Genomic DNA, 11,910 nt, shown 5'->3' on the forward strand with positions numbered 1-11,910 from the left:
CGTCCCATTTAATTTAATATTAAACTTTAAGTTTGAAACCTCGTTTTTTATTATAAATGCTTGTACAATATAGCTAGTAATTACTCATACTTCTATTAATTGTAAATTTTATTCTGTATATGTATAATGTATGTTTCTGATTGGCAACTGACTAATGACGTCATTTTGGCGCCATTTTTTAAAGTACCAGTGTACCTATATATATCCTTTATGTGCCAGGTTTTATATTAATCCATTTTGATAAAGCCCTGGTGGTGAAACGCGTTAATGGTTTTAAAAATATTGTGTATTTTATAATAAATGATTTTTGGCTATATATTTGTGCCTTTATCTTTTTACACACTATTTTTATATTTTTTCCTGGCATTTTATTCAATTTATCCTGAGGTGGGGATTATACCACCAACGCTACTTCCAGAGTGCAGTGTTGTCTGCACTCTATTTGTGAGTATATTTTATTCTATTTTATATACTGACACATATTATCAGAGCACTATTTGCTGTTTTTATCTTCTTCTCCTGAGAATTGGACATTACTACCCCCTGGAGGACAAGCATCAACATATCCTACAAGCGGGGATTATTCCTCTGTATGCCTGTTATACATGAGCTGGCCATAGCTCATCCAAATGTGAGTGGAATACTTACATTTTATTTTTTATATTATTTATTCTGTACACGCCACTTGATTGGTTCTCTCTTCTTGTGTCTTCCATGTCACGAGACAATTTGAACTACTATAAACAGAGAAGATACTCTACCAGCGGAATCAGTGACTATATATATATACACCTTCAGATATTTATTGGAACTTATTATTTTTTTCAATTTTTTTATATTTTTATATTCTTTTGATAACTTTTTCTTATTGTACATTTCTCACATAGAGGGTTAGAGGGTTACCCTCTGCAAGGCCGCTGCCTATTCACTGTATTACTAGCGCTAACCTAACCTTTTTTTACTTGGACTGTATTTTATACCTTCAGCCCCAATATTTATAGGCAGTCTTTTTGTTCTGTTTCAAATGTGGATATTATATTTTCCTTTCTGTGAATCATAAGGGGTTAAGCCCCAGACACCACTGGAGTGTCATTTTGGTGACTATATTTAAGTTAAATGGATCTGCAGCCGCAGACTATCCTAACTTTCATATATCTTTACATGTAACTATAATTTGGATCATGTGGTAAAGATACGGAGCGCTGTGGCAGGTGTTGGTCTCTTAGGGACAAGTATTGGATCAAAAAAATGAAATCAACTAAACAAGGTATTGAGGCCTTAACTATAATCAAGGGGACAGTAAGGAGCACTGTTTATAATTTGATCCAACGGGTATATTATCTCCACAATCGAGGTAGAAGATGCCCTCATGGTGCATCCAAGAATGCCAAAAAAAACTATATTCATGTGGGAATAGAAAAGAACATCTCTGATAACCAGACCAAAGCTAGGATGAATCAGAGGGCTGAGCAGGGAGCAAACAAGTCACCTGTGCTTGCGTAGAGCGTAGTACTCGGGTTTAGAAGTGAAAGCACTCTTAATTCATATTTAGAACCGAAGGAATAACTAGCACATGGCTGTTTATGGAGCAGAATAATTCACAATATAGTGCTGTAAAAACGTGAGTGGCTAAAATTGTGATATTTACTACTACATGATAGCACATTAGTAGGAAACCTGTGGGGAAAAAGCAGCAAATTATACCAAGTTGTTGGTGGGCAGAAGGCTATTATATGATATGGTATCGCTCAAATAGCCAGTATGGTTTTGGGAGTTATTTTTTGAGACAAAAAAAAAGCAAATTGACAGTATCACTCTGCATCATACACCCTGTTCCAAGTTATTAGGATTAAATATTTTGTTTTTCAGTTTAACTTATGGATGGCATTGTGTCTCAGGGCTCTTTTGATCACTGAAAACAATCTCGGACACCTGTGATACTTAGATTGCCAGGTGAGCCCAATTTAAGGAAAAACTACTAAAGGATGGTGTTCCACATTATTAAGCAGAGCACCATTTTCATGCAATATGGGGAAGAAAAAGGATCTCTCTGCAGCCGAAAAGAGTGAAATAGTTCAATGGCTTGGACGAGGTATGAAAACATTAGATATTTCACGAAAACTTAAGCGTGATCATCGCACTATTAAGAGATTTGTGGCTGATTCAGAGTTAGTGCAGATAAAGGCACAGAGTTTGTGCAGATAAAGGCACATTGAGGAAAATTTCTGCCAGATCCATGCATCGGATCAAGAGAGCAGCTGCATTAAAAATACCATTACATAGCAGCAAACAGATATTTGAAGCTGCTGGTGCCTCTGGAGTCCCACGGACATCAAGTGTAAAGTCCTCCAGAGTCTTGCAACTGTGCATAAACCTTCTATTCGGCCACCACTAACCAATGCTCACAAGCAGAAACGGCTGCATTGGGAAGAAAAATATATGAAGACTAATTTTCAAACAGTCCTGTTCACTGATGAGTGCCATGCAACCCTGGATGGTCCAGATGGATGGAGTAGTGGATGGTTAGTGGACGGTCACCCTGTTGCAACAAGGCTGCAACGTCAGCAAGGCGGTGGTGGAGTCATGTTTTGGCCCGGAATCATGGGAAGAGAGCTGGTCGGCCCCTTTAGGGTCCCCAAAGATGACCTCTGCAAAGTATGTGGAGTTTCTGACTGACCACTTTCTTCCCTGGTACAGATGGAAGAACTATGCTTTCCGTAATAAAATCATCTTCATGCATGACAATGCACAATCTCAGAATACCTCTGCATCAATGGCTGCTATGGGGATAAAAGGAGAGAAAGTCATGGTGTGGCCTCCATCCTCCCCTGACCTCAATCCTATTGAGAACCTTTGGAGCATCCTCAAGCAAAAGATCTATGTGGGTGGGAGGCAGTTTACATCCAAACAGCAGCTCTGGGAGGCTATTCTGACATCTTGCAAACAAATTCAAGCAGAAACTGTCCAAAAACTCACAAGTTCAATGGATGCAAGACTTGTGAAGCTGCTATCAAATAAGGGGTCCTATGTTAAAATGTAACGGAACCTGTTAAAATGTTTAAAAAGTTAAAATGTTGTTATAAGTTTGATTGAAATAGCTTTTGATTTCAGTAAATATGCTGCAAACACAACAAATGACAATTTTCAGTTGTTTACAACCTATAAAGTGTTTTGAAACTTACTGTGCGTAATAATTTGGAACAGTGCATTGTACGTTTTTTATGTGGAAAATAAATACTTTTATCATTATGAGGTTTTTTCAATAAAATTTGAATTGTACTCTTAATAGTTGATAACATGAGAATTATGCTGACTGTTATTTACATCAATTATTTAGGCAGAAAAATGTAATTTGCATAATAATTTGGAACGGGGTGTAGATGCCAGGATTGCATGACAATAGAATGCACAAAAATGACACATAAATAAGGAGAAATTCACGGGGGTTCAAACAGAATAAGGCTACAATAACTTGTTAACATGAATAGCAGAAGGGCTTGATAGCTGGAAAACTGCTGCACTATCAGAAGAGCTAACAAGGCTGCAATGCAGGGAAATTTCCTGATTTGCTACAAAATATAAAAATAAAAAATGAAGCCCAAGGAACAGCAAAGCTAAGTGGAGTGGGCCTTGACATAGCTTGCAGGCTGGCATATGGACAAAGGGGATTTAGGATTGGAAATTTTATGTGAGGGGCTGTGGCCTAGTTTCAGGACTTGGTTGCTTGGGAGTGCTGGGTGTTAATGCTGTTTTAAGGGGCCCAGTCTCTGCTCAGAAGATTCTGCAGGACTTGGTTGTTTGGGAGTGCTGGGTGTTAATGCTGTTTTAAGGTGCCCAGTCTCTGGTCAGAAGATTCTGCACCAACCAAGTCCTGCAGAATCTTCTGAGCAGAGACTGGGCCCCTTAAAACAGCATTAACACCCAGCACTCCCAAGCAACCAAGTCCTGCAGAATCTTCTGGGCAGAGGTATCATCTCTGGAAGATCTACTTAAGAATACCTGCACTTCTGTTTCCTTTAGACGCTTAATTTAAAATTGTGTTCTATTCCATCTCCCTCCCTATACTATCACTATTTAATTGATAACTATATCTCCCATCCTGATCTTCTGTTTTTGTTTTTCTTAAAGCTGGTATGTTCATGTCATTTTATGTTCATTCTCTAAGACTCTTTGTTAATTGTTTGTTTAGCTAGTGTTACTACTATCACTGATAATCTTGTAAATTTATGTTAATGGTTTATGATTTGCACCTATCTGATCATTCATAGCTTTTTATCCCAAATGTTCTCTCCTCTGGTTTTTCATCTCTAATTAATTGCCTCAATAGCCCCATGTCTCCCCACCCACAATAGTGTGTTTTGTTTATTTTATTCTTTCTAACCTTAGACCTTATATTTCAGACTGGGCCCCTGAAAACAGCACTAACACCCAGCACTCCCAAGCAACCAAGTCCTGCAGAATCTTCTGAGCAGAGGTATCATCTATGGAAGACCCTTTTCTGCTAACATTGCTGTTATTTATCGTCCCCCTGGTTCCCCTCTTCTCTTCATTGACCACATTGCTGCCTAGCTACCTTATTTCCTCTCTTCTAATATTCCATCCCTAATTCTCGGGGACTTCAATATTCCTATTAACCCACCTTTGACCTCTGTAGCCTCTAAACTACTTTCAATCACTTCCTCCCTCGGGCTATCACAGTGGGCTAATTCTCCCACCCATGTAGCTGGCAATACCCTTGACCTAATCTTTTCTTATGCATGTACAGTATCTAATATCATCAACACTCCATTTCTTCTCTCTGATCACCACCTCTTATCATTTGCTCTCGTGTACCCGCTCACCCAACTTCCTCAGCCTAACCCCCCTCAACTCAGGAGAGACCTTAATTCTCTTGATCTCCAGCAGTTGTCAGCTGATATTGATTCACGACTGCTGTCCATCCCTTCCCTCTCCTGTCCTTCACTGGCCATCTCCGCATATAACACTACCCTCACCTCTGCCTTGAACGCGGCAGCACTGCTCCAAACAAGCACCTCGAGGAGGACCCGCCCCCAACCATGGCATACTAAATCAACACGCTACCTGCAAAGATGCTCCCGTTGTGCTGAACGCTCCTGGAGGAAGTCTCGCACCCAGTCAGAATTTCTCCATTATAGATTCATATTGTGTTCATACAGCGCAGCCCCTGCCCTTGCCAACTTGCCTACTTTTCCTCTCTCATTAGTTCATGTTCCCGCAATCCCAGGCGTCTCTTTCACACCTTTAATTCTCTTCTTCGCCCTGCTGTGGCCACCCCCCAAACTAACCTTTCTGCTGATAATTTTGCATGTTACTTCACTGACAAGATTGAACAGCTAAGGAAATAATTCTCCCCTCCTTGCCTTTCTGTTTCTCACCCACACATAGATCATGCCTTTCCTACCCTTCAGACATTCTCCCCGGCTACTGACCAAGAGGTGGCTGCTCTTTTCTTTTCCTTTCGCCCCACCACTTGCCCACTTGATCCTGTCCCATCTCACCTTATTAGATCTCTCTCCACTTGTCTCGTGCCATCCTTAACGCACATCTTCAACTGCTCGCTCTCCTCTGGCATCGTCCCTGCTGACCTTAAACATGCCACTGTAGTACCTATACTAAAAAAACCATCCCTCGACCCGTCCACCCCCTCTAACTATCGTCCCATATCCCTGCTCCCTTTTTTCTCAAAGCTTCTGGAAAGACTTGTCTTTACCCATGTGTCTCATTTCCTCAATTCCAACTCTCTCCTTGACCCTCTTCAATCTGGCTTCCACCCTCTCCACTCTACTGAGACTGCGCTTATCAAAGTTACTAACGACCAAATCACAGCTAAATCCAAAGGCCACTTTGACCTCTCTGCGGCCTTTGACACCGTTGATCATGCTCTCCTTCTTCAAACTCTTCAATCACTTGGTCTCTGTGACTCTGTCCTCTCGTGGTTTTCCTCTTATCTCTCCCAGCGCTCATTCAGTGCCCCCTTTTCTAATGTCTTTTGATAGGAAAACTAACTAGGAAACTAACTATCAAAGTTTTTTTGAGGAAAAAAAAAGAACCACCGCTATCTTTAAAAGTTCTGTTACAGGTGAACACTTTGAAATAAAACATTTTATAACCTGCGGTAGTAAAAATGTAGTATATTTGTTGGAATGTGTATGTGGAATGCAGTACATAGGCCGCACGATTCGTAAATTGCACGAGAGATTAAGAGAACATTTTTACGGTATAAAGAAGAAAAGTGATAAACATAATGTTCCTCGACACTGTAATCAATGTCCTGTTTTTGTCTTAAACAGCTTTGTATGTATAGGTATCGATTTGGTTGTTCCACATTGGCGTGGCGGAGATACCACTAAAGCATTAGCCAAAAAGGAAACTGAATGGATATATAAGATGAAATCTTCTACTCCACGAGGCCTAAATACAGACCTAGATATTCTATCTTTCATGTGATGTTAAATGTTTATAATTAAAATGTATAATCATCTAGTTTTATATATATGTCCAAATTGGTGAATGTAAATATCTTGTGTTAGGAATTGAACGTATAGTCGTTTCTTTACTGTATATATAAAACTATTATACATCTATTGCCACATGCAAATATTTTTGTTCCCTTAAATCAGATAGTATTTTTTGTTTCTTCACCATTTGTTCATGCATTTTAGTATTTTATGGTTTGATATGTTCTAATGAGTAGTAGGATGTATATTTGATCTAAGATCTTCTATATTCGTTTTATTAGACATTAATGTTATAATTACCATTTTCTGGACACTATATTCTGATAAATATGTATGGTTTCCTATTTACCTTATATATGTTTACATTTCATCTGTTTTTCATATAGTGAGGTACCGTATATTTTTTTGGTCCATTCTGGACCTTAGATTGTAAGGTTTGCCACAAATTGATTGACACATGCAACATTTTAAAGATCATTTAAATATTAAAATATTTTTTGAATATATATATATATATTTTTATATATATATATATTTTTTATTCTATTTTTATTTTCATATATATTTCATATTTGTGGCACACCAAGGTCCTATAATATAGATTGTGAGCATCTATTGTAACGATCATATAGACACATGTGACTGCTATTAATATAGCTTGTGTTACAATGTGTCTGTGTTTCGGATGCCAATAAAGTTTTAACACGCATCATTTTAGCTACGCATGCGCATCGGTCATTTTCTGACGGATATTGGGGGCGGGCACACTGGTGTCGTGTTTCCGGCAACAATCATGACGGAAGCCGGTGTCCTTTTGCGCATGCGTAACAGCTTAATTGAGCACGAAAATACAAAAGATAAGAAAAGATCCCGGAAGAATTGAGGACATCCACAGCTCCAGAGGAAGTCCCGAATAAAGCGGGACGAAACGCGTTGAGTCACATCCATCATCCAGCCGAAGTCCAGAGACCACGATACCATCACCACTGACCCAGTTGCAAGTATATTTCAGCCCTGGAGGTCGCGACCAGGGACTGTTTATTTCATCCTTTTACTCACTACTGTTTTTTTTAGTGGTTGATGCCGGGCATTTGTTCCCAGGTCTCACAATAGGACTGTATACTGTATTCATCTCTGTATTGGATGTTATGCATTTTGTTTTAATTTTCTTTTTTACATTGTGATGCAGAATAAATTTCACTTTTAAGTCATTTATATTTTCTTAGTTTTTATAGAGTATTATCTCTTGTATGTTTGGTCCCCTATAGGACACTACTTATCTCTAGCGTTTAGCGCTCCCATTAGGTGGGATTCATTCCACCTTCTCTCTTTTTTTAACTATAAATAGGACAATTACAAAAAACTTATGGGAACAATAGGTTGAAGAGGACCCTGAGTAATCCTATTACTCCATATAACCTCTCCCTATAACGCCTCCTATTACTCCATATATCCTCTCCCTATAACTCCTCCTATTACTCCATATAACCTCTCTCTATAACTCCTCCTATTACTCTATATAACCTCTATCTATAACTCCTCCTATTACTCCATATAACCTCTCCCTATAACTCCTCCTATTACTCCATATAACCTCTCTCTATAACTCCTCCTATTACTCCATATAACCTCTCTCTATAACTCCTCCTATTACTCTATATAACCTCTATCTATAACTCCTCCTATTACTCCATATAACCTCTCCCTATAACTCCTCCTATTACTCCATATAACCTCTCTCTATAACTCCTCCTATTACTCCATATAACCTCACCGTATAACTCCTCCTATTACTCCATATAACCTCTCTCTATAACTCCTCCTATTACTCCATATAACCTCTCCCTATAACTCCTCCTATTACTCCATATAACCTATCTCTATAACTCCTTCTATTACTCCATATAACCTCTCTATATAACTCCTCCTATTACTCCATATAACCTCTCCCTATAACGCCTCCTATTACTCCATATAACCTCTTTCTATAACTCCTTCTATTACTCCATATAACCTCTCTATATAACTCCTCCTATTACTCCATATAACCTCTCCCTATAACTCCTCCTATTACTCCATATAACCTCTCTATATAACTCCTCCTATTACTCCATATAACCTCTCAATATAACGCCTCCAATTACTCTATAGAACCTCTCTCTATAACTCCTCCTATTCCTCTATATAACCTCTCTCTATAACTCCTCCTATTACTCCTTATAACCTCTCTCTATAACTCCTCCTATTACTCCATATATCCTCTCTCTATAACTCCTCCTATTACTCCATATAACCTCTCTCTATAACTCCTCCTATTCCTCTATATAACCTCTCTCTATAACTCCTCCTATTACTCCATATAACCTCTCCCTATAACTCCTCCTATTACTCCATATAACCTCTCTATATAACTCCTCCTATTACTCCATATAACCTCTCTCTATAACTCCTCCTATTACTCCATATAACCTCTCCCTATAACGCCTCCTATTACTCCATATAACCTCTTTCTATAACTCCTTCTATTACTCCATATAACCTCTCTATATAACTCCTCCTATTACTCCATATAACCTCTCCCTATAACTCCTCCTATTACTCCATAAAACCTCTCCCTATAACTCCTCCTATTACTCCATATAACCTCTCCCTATAACTCCTCCTATTACTCCATATAACCTCTCTATATAACTCCTCCTATTACTCCATATAACCTCTCTATATAACTCCTCCTATTACTCCATATAACCTCTCTCTATAACTCCTCCTATTACTCCATATAACCTCTCCCTATAACTCCTCCTATTACTCCATATAACCTCTTTCTATAACTCCTTCTATTACTCCATATAACCTCTCAATATAATGCCTCCTATTACTCTATAGAACCTCTCTCTATAACTCCTCCTATTCCTCTATATAACCTCTCTCTATAACTCCTCCTATTACTCCATATATCCTCTCTCTATAACTCCTCCTATTACTCCATATAACCTCTCTCTATAACTCCTCCTATTCCTCTATATAACCTCTCTCTATAACTCCTCCTATTACTCCATATAACCTCTCCCTATAACTCCTCCTATTACTCCATATAACCTCTCTCTATAACTCCTCCTATTACTCCATATAACCTCTCTCTATAACTCCTCCTATTACTCCATATAACCTCTCTCTATAACTCCTCCTATTACTCCATATAACCTCTCTCTATAACTCCTCCTATTACTCCATATAACCTCTCTATAACTCCTCCTATTACTCCATATAACCTCTCTCTATAACTCCTCCTATTACTCCATATAACCTCTCCCTATAAATATAATTGCATTTAAATTCTTTTGGCAACCAAACTTTCAAGAAACTTATTCTTCTCCGCAATCAACATGCATCCAGATTTTATTAATATCCTCATTGGAACATACTTGGTCCATCAGTCGTATAGAAATAATTATATTATAGCATTTTGCCTCTCATAACAATATATCATCACAAAATATTTGTGGTAGTATTATTATTATTACTATTATTGGCCATTTGCATAGACCACATATACGAGAAATGTTTCAGTTCTTACAACCCAGTGACTTCTTAGACCAAAAATCTTGCCACACTTTTTGAAGTTGATATTTTCCACCTATGTGAATGGCAACAAGTTTATGGAATATACAGCGATCATAGTAATTGTATCTGTTAAAAACATGCCCTGGAGGTTGAGTCAGTGGGACGTTTAACTTTTGCAAGCAGATCCCCATAAAGACATCTTCCATTGGCATGACTGTTGTAACTTGTGCTACTTCGTATATCTTCTTTGCCAGATCTGCTGAGAAGACATATCCAGTGCCAATGCAATATGGTGGGTATGTTTTATTTGGGTAGACTTCTACAGGTACATACCATTTGTACTTTTTATCCCTTATAGGTTCACCATTAGTGCATACATCCCCAGAAAAATAGTTAGTACTGTTTGGGAGCTGCGGAAGGAGGAGTTGATGGATGAGATAGTCCACGTTAAGAAACATGTCAGAGTCTATTTTCATCACAAAATTGGTATTGGGGCAAAATGTTGCCACCCACTCCATGCCCATTAGTGTTTTGATGGTCAAATTGTAATAAGTATCAAGGAAATTCTGCTGTATAATGTCACCAAAAGTTCCGCTCTCTTCTTCCAACATCCACTGAATAGACTCGAATCTAAAAGAAGAAATTCCAACCAGAAAAACTGTCACCACCTCAAAGCCGATATAGTTACTTTCATTTCCCCACGTTTCCCTAATGGCAGTCCGAGTTGCCTTATCGTGACAACTGCTGAGCACTAGGATGACAAGAAAGGGTTTTCGGCTGGAGCATTTGTCTTCTTGATTGATGGTGAACTTGTAAGGGTATGGGTATGGAGGCATTAGAGGATGTCTGAAGGTCAACTTTGGTTGAATTTTGTGATGACTGACTTTTAGGTGATTTTTAGTATTGTGCCATCTGCTTAAAAATCTGGTTTCAATTACAAACATGAAAAGCAATCCAGCTGGCAAAATGATTGCCAGTATTCGACAATACTTCCAGAACCTTAGTACCCAAACCATGTTGACCTCGATATACTGCTAGTATTCCTGTACAAAACAGAAAAATGATCTAGTATTATATTCGAATAAAGATGATGTACTTTTATATGAAATGTCTAAAAAGTATTAAGGTAGCAACAATGTACTAACATGCCAAAGTTCTATATGTTTTTTTTATGCACTGTGTATGCTAGTTTATATTGGTATGTGTGTTTACGCTAAATAAGTATAAAAGCTACCAACATGTTACTCTTCATTTAGTGCACAGACTAACCCTTATTCAGCGAAAGGGATTTTTTTTTTACTAAATAATTATTTTGTTTTTGGTCACACGATATACGTTACGTAAAGACACAGCTAACCAGTTAATGTGAATTGGTCAGACTTTTTGACCATTTGTTTATTAATCTGAACCATGAATGCATAAAGCACTGTATGGCCAAATATCAAGGAAGGAGCCCAGGGTTTTAGACTTCCTACTTTACCCCATAAACAAAGCTCCCCATCCTATTTCCCATCACACAGCCAAAGGCAAATAATGACAATCACCTGAAGGCTGCAGGTGAAGGGTTAACAACTTCTGCTTGGGGGCATCTATTGTATTGTCTCATTGAAGAAAATACAGTTCCCTTTCATTTAAACGCCAATTAACACAGTAAAGGAGTTTAAGCATGCGTGGGATAGGCATAAGGCTATCCTAGCTATAAGATAAGGCCAGGGACTAATAAAAGTATTTACTAGATGGGCTGAATGGTTCTTATCTGCCATCACATTCTATGTTTCTATATAATTAAACTGAGGTGTTTAAAACATTAAACTTAAAGGGACACTACAGGCACCAAAACAACGTTAGCTTGATTAATTAGTTGTGG

At 38.2% G+C, this 11,910-nt stretch overlaps 1 protein-coding gene across 1 annotated transcript; it reads right to left on the reverse strand.

Moving 5' to 3' along the window:
* Nucleotides 1-10,045: 10,045 nt before the first annotated feature.
* LOC134601869 (beta-1,3-galactosyltransferase 1-like) lies at nt 10,046-11,059 on the reverse strand. The gene has a single exon (XM_063446371.1). It carries the CDS (start codon nt 11,057-11,059, stop codon nt 10,046-10,048), a length of 1,014 nt encoding a protein of 337 aa, XP_063302441.1.
* Nucleotides 11,060-11,910: the final 851 nt, after the last annotated feature.

Source organism: Pelobates fuscus, chromosome 3, assembly GCF_036172605.1.
Source record: "Pelobates fuscus isolate aPelFus1 chromosome 3, aPelFus1.pri, whole genome shotgun sequence".
In the NCBI taxonomy this organism is placed as follows: Eukaryota; Metazoa; Chordata; class Amphibia; order Anura; family Pelobatidae; genus Pelobates; species Pelobates fuscus.